The 17,760-nt window shown below is 38.2% G+C and overlaps 1 protein-coding gene across 2 annotated transcripts in view; it reads left to right on the forward strand.

Moving 5' to 3' along the window:
• The window catches only part of CPD (carboxypeptidase D), a 67,326-nt gene that overhangs the window by 20,398 nt on the left and 29,168 nt on the right, over positions 1 to 17,760 (forward strand). For both annotated transcript variants that reach the window (XM_033423309.2, XM_004267092.4), the window contains exons 3-8: positions 5,164 to 5,306; positions 5,987 to 6,156; positions 7,590 to 7,939; positions 8,423 to 8,614; positions 10,679 to 10,846; positions 15,917 to 16,026. In XM_033423309.2, the coding sequence (XP_033279200.1) occupies positions 5,164 to 5,306; positions 5,987 to 6,156; positions 7,590 to 7,939; positions 8,423 to 8,614; positions 10,679 to 10,846; positions 15,917 to 16,026 (1,133 nt within the window). The remainder of the gene's footprint in view (positions 1 to 5,163; positions 5,307 to 5,986; positions 6,157 to 7,589; positions 7,940 to 8,422; positions 8,615 to 10,678; positions 10,847 to 15,916; positions 16,027 to 17,760) is intronic.

The following is a 17,760-nucleotide window of genomic DNA, read 5'->3' on the forward strand; positions in this document are numbered from 1 at the left end:
GCAATTTTGCTCCTTGGTATTTAACCAAAGGAGTTGAAAACTTACGTTCTCACAAAAACCTGCACATAGATGTTTATAGTAAACTTTATTCATAATTGTCAAAACTTGGAAGCAACCAAGATGTCCTTCAGTAGGTGAATGGGTAAAATAAACTGTGGTACATCAGACAAAGGCCTATTATTCAGCACTAAGAGGAAATGAGCTATCAAGCCATGAAAAGACATGGAGGAGGGAATTCCCTGGCAGTCCAGTGGTTAGGACTCTGCACTTCCACTGCAGGGGGCCCAGTTTCGATCCCTGGTTAGGGAGCTAAGATCCCACAAGCTGCGCAGCCCAAAAAAGAAGAAAAAAAGACGCAGAGCAACCTTGAATACCTATTACTAAATGAAAGAAACCAATCTGGAAAGGCTACATACTATATGATTCCAACTATATGACACTCTGGAAAAGGCAAAACGATATGGAGATAGTAAAAAGATCAGTGGTTGCCAGGGGTTAGGGAGGAGGTTGGGATGAATAGGTGGAGCATAGAGGATTTTTAGGGCAGTGAAACCACTGTGTATGATACTGTAATGGGGAAACATGTCATTATACATTTGTCAAAACTCATAGCATATACAACACCGAGAATGAACCCTAATGTAAACTATGGACTTTGGGTGGTAATGATGTGTTGATGTAGGTTCATCAGTTGTAACAAATGAAGATTTTTGCATCTGTGTACATCAGGGATATATTCTTTTTCTGTAGTGTCTTTGTCTGGTTTTGGTACCAGGGTAATGCTGGCCTTGTAGAACAAATTTGATAGTGATTCTTCCTCTTCAACTTTTTGGAATAGTGTGAGGAGGATAAGTATTAACTCTTTTTTAAATGTTTGGTAGAATTCAGCTGTGAAGCTGTTTGGCCCTGGACTTTTGTTTGTTGGGAGTTTTTTGATTACTGATTCAATTTTATTATTGGTAATCAGTCTGTTCATATTTTCCATTTCTTCCTGATTCAGTCTTGGAAGATTGTATGTTTCTAGGAATTTATCCATTTCTGCTAGGTTGTCCAATTTGTTGGCATAGAATTTTTCATGGTAATCTCTTATGATCCTTTGTATTTCTGTGGTGTCAGTTGTAACTTCTCTTTCATTTCTGATTTTATTTATTTGGGCTGTCTCTTTTTTATTTGTGTCAAGGTATTTATTTATTTCCCCTTTGATTTCTTCATTGACCCATTGGTTGTTTAGTTGTATGTTGTTTAGCCTCCACATGGTTGTGTTTTTCCCATTTTTCTTATTGTAATTGATTTCTAATTATTGTGATCAGAAAAGAATGCTTAATATGATTTCAGTTTTCTTAAATTTATTGAGACTTGTTTTGTGGCCTAGCATGTCATCTATTTTGGAGAATGTTCTATGTGCATTTGAAAAGAATGTATATTCTGCTGTTTTGGGATGGACTATTCTGTATATATTTATTAAGTCAAGCTGGTCTAATGTGTTGTTTAAGGCCAGTATTTCCTTATTGATTTTTCTGTTTGGATGATCTATCTATTTATGAAAATGTGTTAAAGTTCCCTACTACTATTGTGTTCTGTCTTTCTCTTTGTATGTCTGTTAATATTTGCTCTCTATATGTATTTAAGTTCTCCTGTGTCGGACACACAGATATGTACAAGTGTCATGTGCTCTTGTTGGCTTGATCCCTTTATCATTACGACATTCCCTTTTCTGTCTCTTGTTACAGTCTTTGTTGTAAAGTTTATTTTGTCTGATATAAGTATTCCTCCCTCAGCTTTCTTTTCATTTCCATTTGAGTGGAATATCTTTTTCCATCTCTTTACTTTCAGTCTGTGTGTGTCTTTAGATTTGAAGTGAGTCTCTTATATGGGTCTTATTTTTTTATCCATTCAGCCATCCTGTGTCTTTTGATTGGAGCATTTAGTCCATTTACATTTAAAGTAATAATTGATAGGTATATACTTATTGCCATTTTGTTAATTGTTTCTCTGGGTTTTTTTAGTTGTTCTTTGTTCCTTCCTTCTCTTGTCTGTATCTCTTACCAGTTTTTGGTTTGTGGTTACCTTGAGGTTCATGTATAATGACCTTTGTATATAGCTGTCTATTTTATGATGATCTCTTAAGTTTGAAGGGATTCTAAAAGCCCTACATTTTTACTTCCCCCACCCCTACACCACATTTTATGTTTTGATGCATATTAAATATCTTTTTATTTTGTGTATCCCATAACTATTTATTGTAGATATAGATGATTTTACTACTTTTGTCTTTTAACCTTTCTACTAGAGTTGTAAGTGGTTGATCCACTACCTTTTACTATATGTTTGTCTTTGCCATTGAGATTTTTTCTTTATTCATTTTCTTACTTCTAGTTGTGGCCTTTTCTGCTTGGAGAAGTCCCTTTATCATTTCTTGAAGGGCTGGTTTATTGGTGGTGAACTCCTTTAGCTTTTGTTTGTCTGTCAAATTCTTTATCTCTCCTTCAATTCTGAATGATAACCTTGCTGCGTAGAGTATTCTTGGTTGTATTTTTTGTTTTCAGCACTTTGAGTATATCATGCCATTCCTTTGTGGCCTGCTAAGCTTCTGCTGAAAAGTTAGCTGATAGTCTTATGGGAGTTTCCTTATATGTAACTAGTTGTTTTTCCTCTTGATACTTTTATGAGTCTCTTTATATTTAATTTTTGACATTTTAAATATGTGTCTTGGTGTGTACCTCTTTGTGTTCATCTTGTTTGGGACTCTCTGTGTTTCCTGGAACTGGATGTCTGTTTCCTTCCCCAGGTTAGGGAAGTTTTCAGCTACTATTTCTTCATATAAGTTCTCTTCTTTTTTTATCTTTCTTCTCCTTCTGGGACCCTATAACGCAAATGTTAATATGCTTGATGTTGTCCCAAAAGTCACTTAAACTATCCTAATTTTTTTTTTCCTGTTCAGCTTGGGTAATTTTTACTACTCTGTCTTCCAGATCACTGATCCATTATTCTGTATCATCAAATCTACTGTTGATTCCCTCTAGTGTATCTTTCATTTTATTTTTATTTTTTTAAAAAAGTTCATGTGTCCCTTTCTATTTATTTATTTATTTATTTATTTTAAATTTTATTTATTTTTGGCTGCATTGGGTCTTCGTTGCTGCACACGAGCTTCCTCTAGTTGTGGCGAGCGGGGACTACTCTTCGTCACGGTGCACAGGCTTCTCATTGCGGTGGCTTCTCTTGTTGCAGAGCACAGACTCTAGGTGTGCAGGCTTCAGTAGTTGCAGCACACAGCTCAGTAGTTGCAGCATGCGAGCTCTAGAGCTCAGGCTCAGTAGTTGTGGAGCACAGGCTTAGTTGCTTCTCGGCATCTGAGATCTTCCCAGACCAGGGATTGAACCCATGTCCCTTGCATTGGCAGGCAGATTCTTAACCACTGTGACACCAGGGAAGTCCTGTTTTTCATTTTAGTTATTGTATTCTTTAGCCCTAATTGGTCTTTTTTATATTTTCTAACTCTGTTGAAGTTTTCAGTGTGTTCATCCATTCTGCTCCTGTGTTCAGTGAGCATCTTTATGATCATTACCTTTAACTCTTTATCAGGTAGATTGCTTATCTCCATTTCATTTAGGTCTTTTTCTGAGGTTTTGTCTTATTGTTTCATTTGGAACACATTCCTCTGTCTCTTCATTTTGCCTAATTTTCTGTGTTGATTTTCTTTGTATTAAATAGGTCTGTTATGTCTTCCGATCTTGGAGAAGTGACTTTATGTTGGAGATGTCCTATGGGCCCAGCAGCTTGCTCCCCTCTAGGCAGACACTTCAGGGGTGTTCCCTATGAGGGCTGCTTGTGCCTTTCTGTTGTGGCAGGGCCAACTGCTTGGGCACATTGATGGTCAGGGCAGGCCCGGGCATGATTGAGTGTGATGCTCAGCATTGTTTGACCACTGTGGGCATGCTGATGGGTGAGGCAGGCCCCTGGCTCTAACAGGCTCGAAAGAGGATTCCAAAATGGTGCCTGTCAATGCTGGTGTCAGCATAATAGAATGAGATCACAAAAATGGGCTGCTGCCAGCATCTCAGTCCCCAGGGGGAGTCCCAGCTGCCTCCTGCCTCTCCTGGAGGCTATCCAATATCAGCAAGTGTGTCTGATTCAGGTGCCTTTCAAACTGTTGCCTCTGTGCTGGGACTTGGAGCAAGTGTATTTTTGCATGTACCCTTATAAGCAGAGTCTTGGTTTCCTACAGCTCTCTGGTACTCCTGAACATAAGCCCCACTGGCTTTTAAGCCAGACATTTTGGAAGCTTGTCTTCCTAATTCAGGACCCTGGTCTAGGGAGCTCAGTGTTGGTCTTGGACTCCTTGCTCCTCAGGGATGACTGTCACAGTTGTGATATTCCTCCTGCTTGTGCGTCGTTGCATCAGGGGTGTGGGCCCTGACTAGACTGCATCTCCACCCACCCACCCCATTTTGTTGTGTCTCCTTCCTTATGTCTTTAGCTGTGGAAAATCTTTTCTGTTATTCTTCAGGTTGTTCTCAGAGGTAGTTGTTCTGTAAGTAGTTGTAATTTTAGTGTGCCTATGTGAGGAGTTGAGCTCAGGATCTTTCTACTCTACCATTTTGATCCAGGCCCTTCTTGTCACCTTTGTGATACAGGGAGTACAGTTAGAATAGTAAGCCCTTAATAATGCTTTGGTGTGAATATCCTTTATAACTTTAAGATCTTGAGTATTCTTCATGTTCATTCTGTCAAAAATCTTCACCTCTCTGTGCCTTACTTCTCACATCTGTAAAATGGGTGAAATAGCAATACCTACCTCAAAAAGTTTTTGTAAAGATTAAATGTTAATACACATAAAGGTCATAGAACAGAGCTGGCATATAGTAAACACTCAAATGTAGAGTGGTTATCATTATTGCTATTGTTATTAACAATTATATTCATGCTGTTTATAACTGTTTATCCTATCAATCAAATATATTTCCTTTATGTATATTCCTTTCCAAGGTGTATTCCTTTCGCCTTCCTTGTTAGTGTCCTCTATAATTCAAGAGCCTTCTCCAATTTCAAACAATTTAATGAAAAGAGAATTTATACATGCAGAGATGACTGATTTAATTTCTATGGTCTTTTTAAGAGTAGAATTCTGAGAATAAACTTATTTTTTCCTTCATGTTTCAGGTGGCATGCAAGATTACAATTATCTATGGGCCAACTGTTTTGAAATCACATTAGAACTGTCTTGTTGCAAGTACCCACCAGCTTCGCAGCTTCAACAAGAATGGGAGAACAATCGTGAGTCTTTGATCACATTGATTGAAAAGGTAAAAGCTGAATGGAAGGTTGGCGTATGGTAATAATTGATTAAATAAGGGAGAAATTTGTGTATATGAACAACAGTTTATTCTAGATACCCTTTATTTTTCTGTTTTTATTATTTAAGATTGTAGATTATATTTAGAAATTATTATATTAGAATCTGTTAGAACATATTCTAGCCATGCCTCTGTTATCCTTCCCCCCAGCTCTTTTCCTCTGGAGGGCTTCTTTTGACTGTCTTACAACACTTTTACCACCTGAAATAATTAGCAAAATTTGTAGTACCAGATTCTTACAATGCCATTCGATCATATTTGCTAGAGAACCTTTATCATTATATGAACCACGGACATAAGTTTAATTTAAATATCAGGCAGGCTAATATACTACTGGATAAATCAGAAATGATTACTTATATCTTGCTGATAAAAGCAGAAGTCTGGCTTTGAGGAGAAGGAATTTCAAAAGCATTTTACAGTCTAGATTTCAGATGACTTAAGTTTAAGGATTTAATTTTTTTGGTCTATATTTTATTTTAACTTGGAGAGATTGAAAACTATTTCAGGGAGCTAGAGGAATAAGCTTATTTTAAAAAACTTCTAGCATCAATGCAGAGAGGTTATTTTCTCTTGCCTTCCAAACTGATTGTCTGTGAGCAGTCTACTTTGATTCTTGTTTTTTTTAGGTCCACATTGGAGTTAAAGGATTTGTTAAAGATTCAGTAACAGGAGCTGGCTTAGAGAATGCAACCATCTCAGTGGCTGGTATTAATCATAATATCACAACAGGAAGATTTGGTGATTTCCACCGATTACTTGTTCCTGGAACTTATAACATTACAGCAGTTTTAACTGGGTAAGAATTTAAACTAGACTCTTAAAATGTCAAGTTTCCGTTTATATCTAAGAAGAGAAATATACTCTTGGAGATCTTATTTACTGTATCTGGCTTTTGTTTTTCCTTGTTTTCTGATTTTTTTCCCCCTTTATAACGAGAAAATACTATGGTGGATCTTCTGTCACATTAACAATACAACTGGATACGAAGCATCGTTGTAAAATTGGGAGGAAGGACAGTTTTAAAAGCTTGATGGGGCTTCCCTGTTGGCGCAGTGGTTGAGAGTCCGCCTGCCGATGCAGGGGACACAGGTTCGTGCCCCAGTCCAGGAGGATCCCACATGCCGCAGAGCGGCTGGGCCCGTGAGCCATGGCCACTGAGTCTGCGCGTCCGGAGCCTGTGCTCCGCAACGGGAGAGGCCACAACAGTGAGAGGCACACGTACTGCAAAAAAAAAAAAAAGCTTGGTGGTCAGCTGTGTAAAGCATTGCTGCAAGGCTAATTGAATACCAAGGTAGAAGAAACTCAGGGCTCCATGAAAGACATTTTGAAGAGCCGTCTCACCATCAGCTTTCTAATACATGACATGAGTGGTTCCCCACCTCCTCTGGGAGCATTTCTGGAAGCTCATTTTGCTAAGGATTTACCTTTAGCAAATAAATTACCTTTAATTTTGAACTTTCCCATTTGGTAAAGTAGTTGGAATGTCAGTCAGATAAGGCACTACAAAGAATTGGATCATTTATCCCTACTTTGAGTATTGTAGCAATGGTTACAATGGATTAACGACCTTCATTTTTCATCGTATTCTCTCCTTTGAATGTAATTTTTTAAATTATTTATTTAATAAATTTATTTATTTTTGGCTGCGTTGGGTCTTCGTTGCTGTGCACGGGCTTTCTCTAGTTGCAGCGAGCAGGGGATAATCTTTGTTGCAGTCCGCGGGCTTCTCATTGCAGTGGCTTCTCTTGTTGCAGAGCACGAGCTTTAGGTGCGCAGGCTTCATTCAGTAGCTGTGGCATGTGGGCTCAGTAGTTGTGCCTCTCTGCCTCTAGAGCACAGGCTCAGTAGTTGTGGTGCACGGGCTTTGTTGCTCCCTGGCATGTGGGATTTTCCTTGGACAGGGCTCGCACCCGTGTCCCCTGCATTGGCAGGTGGATTCTTAACCACTGCGCCACCAGGGAAGCCCCTGAATGTAATTTTTTATAAGCATTCTAATGTGTGGAACCTGAAAGGATGGTAAGAGAAATAGTTCTTTAAATACTTAATCTGGGATTCTTTGTGAGACAATACTCTAAAAGTCTTGAATTTACACATTTATCTTTATTTGATTTGATTTTCGATAGACCAAGCGCAAGAGTATGAAAAGGCTATTGTACTTTTATAATGTTAATGCATTGTCTGTTTCAATTTAACTCCAAGCCATCTACTTTTTCAAATTTTTCTCTTCAGGTATATGCCACTGACTGTTAATAACATAATAGTGAAAGAAGGACCAGCCACAAAGGTGAATTTTCCCCTTCGGCCAACTGTGGCTTCAGTAGTCCCTGACACAACTGAGGTTGTAGTAACTGCTAGCACGGTTGCTATACCTAATAGTCCTCTTGGAACACAGTCCTCCCACCAGCCAGTTCAGCCACAGGACTTTCACCACCACCATTTCCCTGATATGGAAATCTTCTTGAGAAGGTTTGCCAATGAATATCCTAACATCACCCGGCTTTATTCATTGGGAAAATCGGTAGAGTCAAGAGAACTTTATGTAATGGAGATATCTGATAATCCAGGTGTCCATGAACCAGGTAATTGGTGTAGTTTCACACATAATTTCAGATTGCTTCTCAGAGCTATGTGCTATATTGCTTTGCTTCATCTAGAAAGGTCACCTATTGTATATATAACTGGATCAAAGAAAATGTAACCAATTTTTTCCTAGAAAAGAGGAAAATCCATTTGATAATCCATATTATGCACAAAGTTTAACATACTGCATAATTAGATTCTTTCTGCTAATAGTACTTTTATTTTCATATTATATGGCATATATACGTATGTATATGTATATATATCTATATATATATACACATACATATATATGCTTTGAGCTTGCTCAGACGTATATATTACTAAGGACTGCTTTATAAGATGCTTTTTCCTGTTTCTTTTGCCAAAATACATCTTAAATCTTTGGTTTAGGGTCTTTGTATGTGTTGGGGAAAAAGTAGAGAGAGTCTAGGATTAATGAAGAGGAAAAAACATCTTCCATGTAATTACTTTATTTTCAGGTGAACCAGAATTTAAGTACATTGGAAATATGCATGGAAATGAAGTGGTTGGAAGAGAACTGTTACTGAACCTCATCGAATACCTTTGTAAGAACTTTGGAACAGATCCCGATGTAACAGATTTGGTTCTTAACACTAGAATTCACCTTATGCCATCCATGAATCCTGATGGGTATGAAAAGGCCCAGGAAGGTAAAGAATAGCTGTCTACTAATGCTTAACCTTTTTGATTATTATATGGCATAATTATTTGGGGATAGAAAAGAATTTGAACTGGTTGTTTCCCTGAAATTTCTTCCTATTTTTATACTTATAATTTATCCTTGGTTCTAGCTTTTGTATTCTTGTAAGATAGGCTAGTTCATTCAACAATTATGTCATCAAGTTTATATTTAATGAAGTTCTCCACTTTGGTAATGGCTCTTATTTACTAAAATAATGTAAGATTTTTACAAATTGTTCCACTTTAACAGTAATTTTTGTTAAATTATTGTATTGGGAACTTTATCTCATAAGTGAAATATCAAACCAAATATTTTTTAAGCCAGTGACTCTGTTTTGACTCCCATTTCTACTCCCCATGCATGTATAATCTAAACCTGCTAAGTTATTGGCTTCCCATTCCTCTGCCTCCTCTGGGCTAGCCCATCTTTCCTAGGGCATTATAGTAAGGGCAGGGAGAGCAACTTTCTTACATGGGCCACATTATGCAGAACACTAGGAGAGTGAGAATCCATCTTTTCCTGGCCTGTGATTCCTTCCAGGCAGTGATACCAGTGAGTAGAAAAGATACCACAATATGAATATGCAGCCACGTGGTTTATTACTCTCACTGACTGAACACTGAGAGAATCAATTAGTAAATGACCAGGTTAATCCTTATATATATCATTTAGATTCTTTCGCTAAGGACCTTATTCTCTGTCAGCCTCACAAATTCCTTCCACATTCCTCCCTTGAGACCTTTCTGAAAGATGGAACTACTTACTACTAGTGAGTCCTCTAGTAGGTTTTCTTCATTCACTTGCATTCATTTTCTCATTATAATGACAATAATAGGGCTCTCATCCCATAGTAAAATGGAATAAGCTTAAGTTGAACCCTTTCTCCTCCTCCCTTCCAACTATGTTCTTGACTAACTTTACCTTTTTGTTATCACTTTAATGTGAGCATACTGCAACTTTTTTCTTTTCATTTGGTCTGTTTATTTACATTGTTTTAGTGACCTGTATGCCAGTACAATAGAGTCCCCCCTCATGCCAGTCATGCCCACTCAACATTGTGATCACGTCACTGTATGTGGATTATCGACAGATGAGCAATATGTTAATATAATTCGTATGGTTGGAGTTTTTCCCCTCAAAGTATGACCAGAGGCAGAAATGAAAGGATAATGGTTTTACCTTTCTATTCAGAAGATCTAGAAGAGATACATTTTTTTTAATGTACAATGTAAAAACGATGTGTGTTTTAATCACGTTACCCAACTGAACTTGGATCCTCTCACCAGCTGCAGAGCAAAGCCAATTTACTGATATGAGGTTGTGGTGAAGGAAAGTACAGGATTTATCTGCAGGCACTAAACAAGGAGAATGGGCAGCTCATGCTCAAAAGACCTGAACTTCTCAATGGCTTTCAGGGAAGGATTTTTAAAGGCAACATTTGGGGTGAGGGTACAGGGTGCATGACTTTCTTCTGATGGATTGGTGGTGTGGAGGTAGCAGGGTGATGTTTCGGGAATCTTAATCATCAGCCTTCTGGTTCCAACCAGTCCAGGGTCTACATGCTTGTGCTCAGCACATAGTCACCTCCCCCTACTGGGTCGGGGTCTTACATCCTGCAGAACGACTCAAGGATACATGTTAGATTGTTATGTATATCCCTTGAGTAAGAACTAGGACTCTTGTTTTTAATCGGGAATCGTTGTCATTACTTTTCTTGCTTAACTGCTTTTCGTTTACTTCTGAATTTCCTCACTTCCCTAATTAGTAACTGCTTATACCTGCTCTTTGGAACTCAGGGAAGGCCTAGGAGACTAAAGCCTTTTTTCTACAAACAAGAAATACGGGATACAGAGGGGCTTTTTTAACCTGGGAAGGCCCCACAGGGTCCTACTCGGTTTCAATCATAGTGTGTTTGATCATAGTGAAGCCTGATGTGTTCACACTTACCTTTGAGTTAAGATAGCTGAAGTCGTATGTATTGGATTAAAATATAAATGAAACATGGCTTAAATTTGAATCTTTTATCATACAGGAGATTCAATAAGTGTAGTCGGCAGAAATAACAGCAACAACTTTGACCTGAACCGAAATTTCCCAGATCAGTTCATTCAGATCACAGATCCTACCCAACCAGAAACTATTGCTGTAATGAGCTGGATGAAGGCCTATCCATTTGTGCTGTCAGCAAACCTGCATGGAGGTAATAGCAACTTGATATTCCACTAATTAATTCTTGTTGAGAGCATTTGAAAATCCCAGTGGAAGTTTATCTGTTTATAGTCTTAGGCTATCTTAAGCCTGTTATTGCTTTTATGGCAGACAACAATAAAGGTCTTTTCTCATTACTTTTTAAGCCAGTTTCCTGGCTGTTTTCCCCGTTCCTCCCCCACCCCTCCCCTCTCCCAGTACTCTTCCATTCTCCCTCCTTCCATCTGCCCTGCCTCCCTCTCTTTCTCTGTCTCTCACCCTCCACCTCTCCTTCCCTTTTCCTCCTTCTCCCTCCCTCCATTTCTTTCTCACTTAGTTCTTCAAGTGTTTTATATTTATCCCTCAGAAATGTTTTATATTTATCCCTCTCACTGGGAATTTGGTAACATGTTCTTTGTCATTTATAAAAATTAAACACTAACAGATCCAAATGTTTAGTCCTATTTCTCCCTAAAGTTTAATATGCCCTTTTATGTAGGTTTAGATTTTGACATTCTCTTATCTTTTATCTGCTGTGTATTTAACTGTAGCACAATGACCTCATTCTCATGTAGTATCTGAGCTTATACACCTCCATATAATTCAGCAGGAACTTAGTTGAATAGGATGAGAGGTTAAGATTAAAAATCATCACAATGAGGCTTCCCTGGCGTCTCAGTGGTTAAGAATCCACCTGCCAATGCAGGGGACACAGGTTCGAGCCCTGGCCCTGGAAGGGCCCGCCTGCCATGGAGCAGCTAAACCTGTGCACCACAACTACCAAGCCTGTGCTCTAGAGCCCGTGAGCCACAACTGCTGAGCCCAGGTGCCACAACTACTGAAGCCCACGTGCCAAGAGCCCGTGCTCTGCAACAAGAGAAGCCACCACAACAAGTAGCCCGGGCACTGCAACAAAGAGTAGGCCCCCCTGCATGCCACAGCTAGAGAAAGCCCGTGTGCTGCAACAAGGACCCAATGCAGCCAAAAATAAATAAATAAACAACAACAACAACAAAAAATCATCACAATGTCCAACTAGGGTTGTGTGAATAAGTGTCAAAACCCTAGAGACCTGAAAACACATGTCTACATGTAAACTGGTATGTGGACGTTCATAGTAGCACTATTCATAATAACCAGGAAGTATTAAATAACCCAAATGTCCACCGACTAACGATCAGATAAATAAAATGTGGTATACAATTGAATGTTAACTGGCTGTGAAAAGGAATGAAGGACTGATGCATGCTACAGCATAGATGAGTCTTGAAAGCATGGTAGGTGATAGAAGCCAGTCATAAGAAACCATATATTGTATGATTACATTTTTTATGAAATGTGCAGAAATAGGCAAATCCATAGAGATAGAAAATAGATTAGCAGTTGCCTCAAGCTGTAGAGGATAGTGGTGGAGAGGATGGGGAGTGACTGCTAATGGGTATGGGTTTATTTTTTCAGTAATGAAATGTTCTGTAATTAGATAGTAGTGATGGTTGTATATTCAACCCTGTGAATATACTAAACAACAGTGAATTATATACTTTAAGTGGATGGATTGTATGGTATGTGAATTATATCTCAATAAATTAAAAAAGAGTGAAGGTATTAACACCAGGGGCAATAGGTAAGAAATTTAGTGTCCACATTTGTTGGATTATCCAAGGAAGTATCACAGTCGAGATTTGATGGCATATAGATTAACCTGCCATTTTAGAAATGACAGTACACACTTATGGATATTTGTATTTAAGAAGTAAATTGAGATTCTCCAAAAATGACTTTGAAGGCTTGCTAATAGTAGGAGAAAATGCTTCTATAATTGGTAATCATGGACGATTCTCAAAGACCCAAATAGGAATTATGAAGTTGCAGCCTGGTTAGCAAAATAATTTTTTGGCTTTTTTCTTACTTTATTAATTGTATACCATGTTTGACAGAAAATATTTTTTACTTTGAGCTTTAAAAAATATTCTGTAGTGCTTCCCTGGTTGCGCAGTGATTGAGAGTCCGTCTGCCGATGCAGGGGACACAGGTTCATGCCCCGGTCCGGGAAGATCCCACATGCCGCGGAGCAGCTGGGCCCGTGAGCCATGGCCGCTGAGCCTGCACATCCAGAGCCTGTGCTCCACAATGCGAGAGGCCACAACAGTGAGAGGCCCACGTACTGCAAAAAAAAAAAAAAAAATCTGTAAAAAATACATCACGTCATGTTGGCTAAAGCTGAAAACTTAATACTAGTTACATTCCAGTGAAAATAATTGACAGATGTTTACATGTGGTATCAAGACCTTGGCATGGTGGGGGATACTTCTTCAATCACGTAGATATGTTTCTTTCCATGACGTATTTTGCATTTTCATCTTAAAATCTTTAAATGAGTTTTGAAATCTTGGCAAAGAAATTTAACAGAGGAATTCTTTGCTGCCAACTTAACAATTTAGAAGGATTTTGAACGAATATAGAGAAAAGTAATATTTCTTTTTGTAATTTTTGATATTAATTTTTTATTTAGGTGAAATTCATATAACACTAACCATGTTAAGGTAAATAATTCAGTGACATTTAGTGCATTCACAATGCTGTGCAACCACCATCTCTATCTCGTTCCAAAACATTTTCACCTCCCCAAAAGGAAACCCCTTACCCATTAAGCAGTTGCTTTCCATTCCCCATGCCGCTCAAGCCCTGGTAACCACCAATCTGTGTTCTGTCTCTATGGATTTACCTGTTTTGGATATTTCATAGAAATGAAATCATATAATATATGACCTTTTGTGTCTGTCTTCTTTCACTTAGCATAGTGTTTTCAAGGTTCATTCATATTGTAGCATATGTTAGTACTTTATTTCTTTTTATGACTGAATAATTTTCCATTGTATGTATATACCACAATTTGTTTATTTATCTGTTGATGGACATTTGGGTTGTTTTTACTTTTTACTATTATGAATAATACTACTATGAACATTGGCAGACAGTATCTGAGTCCCTGTTTTCAATTCTTTTGGGTTATCCTATGTTTGGCTTTTTGATGGAAATACCATCATATGGTAATTCCGTGTTTAGCTTTTTGATGAACTGCCAAACTTCCACAGTAGCAGAACCATTTTATATTCCCACCAGCAATGTATGAGGGTTCTAGTTTTTCCACATCCTCACCTTGTTAATTTTTTTGTTGTTGATTATAGCCGTTTTAGTGGGTGAAAGGTGATATCTCACTGAAATTTAGATTTGCATTTCCCTGATGGCTAATGATGCTGAGCATCTTTTTGTGTGCTTGTTTTGGCCATTTGTATATCTTATTTGGAGAAATAGCTGTTCAAGTCTTTTGCCCATTGTTAATTGGGTTTTTCATCTTTTTGTTGAGTTGCAGGACTTCTTTATATAGTCTGGATTCTAGACCCTTATCAAATTGCTGATTTGCAAATATTTTCTCCCATTCTATAGGTTTACTTTAACTTTCTTAATAATGTCCTTTGATGCACAAAATTTTTAATATTGATGAAGTCAGATTTATCTTTTTTAAAATAGCTAATGCTCTTTGTGTTGATACTAATTTTTATTTATTTATTTATTCATTCATTCATTCATTCTTGGCTGCGTTGGGTCTTCATTGCTGCGCGCGGGCCCTCTCTAGTTGCGGGGAGTGGGGGCAAGCCCTTGTTGTGGTGCGTGGCGCTCTCATTGCGGTGGCCTCTCATGTTGCTGAGCCGGGCTCTAGGTGCGCGGGCTCCAGAGCGCAGGCTCAGCAGTTGTGGCGCACGGGCCCAGTTGCTCCGCGGTCCCAGACCAGGCCTTGAACCCGTGTCCCCTGCATTGGCAGGTGGATTCCCAACCACTGCGTCACCAGGGAAGTCCCAATACTATTTATTTTTTAAATAAACTTTTGTAGGAGTATTGTAAGTCTTTTATGACTTTTTTTTCCCTTATAAAATTAGCCATTTGAAAGACAATATTAAGTAGAAGTTGACTTTTTTCTGTTGTAACTTTTAGGCATGAGTCATAGATCCAGGGTAAAATTAAATTTTTTTGGAGTAATTTGTCTAAGAACAGGTGTTGAAGTACACTTATCTTGTTAGAACTATTTTGGGGAATAAAATGAGCATAGTTCTTCATACTTGTTTCTTAAAGAAAATTTTTTTTAAATATATGAATGTTTGCTGGTATTTGTTATCACAGGATTACTTCATCTGGATTCAAGTTGAATTTGTTCCTTCACTTCCATGCCCAGGAAGTGGCATGACAAAAAAGGCAAAGATGAATGGCCTAATCAAGGCAGAATAAATGGGCACATGGACAAATGAAAATGATGTGACTAATAGGAAAATAAGGGATTTGATCCTATGGTGGGGGAGGTGGGCTCAGGGCTCCTGCCTGAGAAGCACCCTAATTGCTTTATGTCCTAGGGGGAGCATGAAGGGAGTTGATATCCTTTATATATGTTTTAAAACATCACTCTCTGTATTTTAGGTCATGAAAAATCATATGATATAACTCCAGTTGACTAATTTATAATATGAGCATAAGAGAAATTTTTAGCATTTTTTTCTGAATGAAGGTCAGGACTGGCTCTACTATCCATACATTTGTTGTTTAGCCTCTCCATTTTAGACTCCACATCTGCAAAATGAAGAGGGTGGGTTAATCGGACTTCAAGAGTCCTTTCTTAGTTTAAAATTCTGTGACATGACCTTATAAATGTCTGAATTTTAGTGAAAAAGTACCAAATTTTGCTCAATTTTTCTGATCCTAAATATTATAAAAGTAAAGTTGTTTAAATTAAGGCTGTATACTTCTGGTTTCAGTTCTGACATGTAAAGTATGCCTGTAAGTTCAGGCAAACTCCCAAGACCTTTCCAGTTAAGGCAGTCTTTAAGTGTCATGCATAGCTATTTAATATTTTATTTATCCACTTTGATTTTCTGTTGAGGAAATTAGCAACTTTTTCATTTCTATTGAGGAAATTAACCTTGGAAATTTGTATTGGTTTCCTGTCTCTGGCAGTAGTGTGAAAAGCTTACTTTATGTTAATGCTCCATCTTGAAAGAAATAACACAATACATTTTGCTCATTTCCCTCATAGGTTCTTTGGTGGTTAACTACCCTTTTGATGATGATGAACAAGGGCTTGCCACATATAGTAAATCACCAGATGATGCTGTATTTCAACAAATAGCACTTTCTTATTCCAAGGTAGGCTTGTGCTTAAACATAAAATGCTATAAAAATTCATTTTTCATTTAAAAAAGTGCGTTAAAACGAAGTCCTACAAGACTCAGGTCAAGTGCTTTCTTCTCTGTTAAGCCTTCCATGATTCCTTTCAGACAACCTTACCTCTTTTTCTCCTCTGTTTCCCACCTCACTTTTAAACATACTGCATGTGTTTCCCCATTAGCCATGAAGTTCAGGTAATGTCTTTTCATCTACAGCTTTTAGCACAGTACCTGGAACATAATAAATTAAACAAACTGCTAGTTTATTTCATTTGAGAAGTACTTAAATATAAACCTTGTAAAGTAGTCTAAGGTGGGGTTGACAAGTTACAGCTCTGGGACTAAATCCAGCCTACCACCTGTTCTTGTAAATACAGTTTTATTGACATACAGCACATCCATTCTTTAAAATACTGTCCATTGCTGCTTCCTTGTTTAACATTTGAAAATAGTCAGTGTAATTCACCATATTAACAGACTAAAGAAGAAAAACGCTGTAATCATCTCAATAGATGCAGAGGGCAGGGTTGAGTCATTGCAACAGACACTTTAGAGCCTGTAAAGCCAAAAGTTTTTACTATCTGACCCTTTACAGAAAAAAATTGCCAACCTATAGTCTAAGGAAGTGGTCTCCAACCTTTGTGGCACCAGGGACCAGTTTCGGGGAAGACAGTTTTTCCACGGACAGGGGTGGGGAGTGGGGGGTGGTTTAGGCAGTAATGCGAGTGATGGGGAGCGGCAGATGAAGCTTTGCTCACTTGGTGGCCGCTCACCTCCTGCTGTGTGGCCCGGTTCCTAACAGACCAGGGACTGGTACCAGTCCGCAGCCTGTGGGTTGGGGACCCCTGGTCTAAGGTATTTAAGAGCCTAGTAGTAACATTGCAAAGGAGCAAGTAGAAATTTCTGTATTTTCTAAACTTCCTATAATGAACACACGTTACTTTCATAATCAGAAATGTTATATTTGTGTGTGTATGTATGTGTGAAATTTTAGTTTAAAAGTTGTTCTTAGAAAGCATGTTAAAAGTTGAGGCTTGGGAACTAGGCTTGTTAGTTTCAGTTTTTGGTCTTACTACTGACTCAGTCTGTGACTTTATTGGTCATAGATAAATGAAGATTATTACTGCAGCTCTGTGCTCTGTAATCACACCTTTCTGTCATTCTATTTTTCCCACTCCCTCATTCTCTGCAAGTGCATCTTGTGAGATTGTTCAGAGTTTCTAATAGGGGAGTGCATCTATTATTTCACCTTAAAGTGTAGTTGTCTTCTGTTTGGGCATGCCGTTTTAGAGGGATGTACATGAAATAATAAAACAAAAATGAGATACCCTCCAATCATCAAAATAAAAACTAAGTGATCAGATTATACACATATCCCCATCACATTCTGTCCATTATTATAGTTCCACTTTTCATCCTCTTTGTAACTTCTCATTCCTTAGCCTCTTTTTATATTTCTTTGACCTTTGACCCTTTTGATTTGATTTCCTTTCTACCCAGCCTACACCTATGGACATACCTTTCAGTGATGCACTCACCTACACCTTAGGATCTTTTATACCCTTTTGACATACCTGCCTTGCCAATGTCCAACCCTTAGTAATTACAATCATCTCTCTTCTACATCCCAGAAAAGTCACACAGTCATGGCAATTGACTACACTATGTATATATAGTGCTCTCTAACCTCAGCTGAGCCCTCAGTTCTACCTGG

Source organism: Orcinus orca, chromosome 19 (genome assembly GCF_937001465.1).
Source record: "Orcinus orca chromosome 19, mOrcOrc1.1, whole genome shotgun sequence".
In the NCBI taxonomy this organism is placed as follows: domain Eukaryota; kingdom Metazoa; phylum Chordata; class Mammalia; order Artiodactyla; family Delphinidae; genus Orcinus; species Orcinus orca.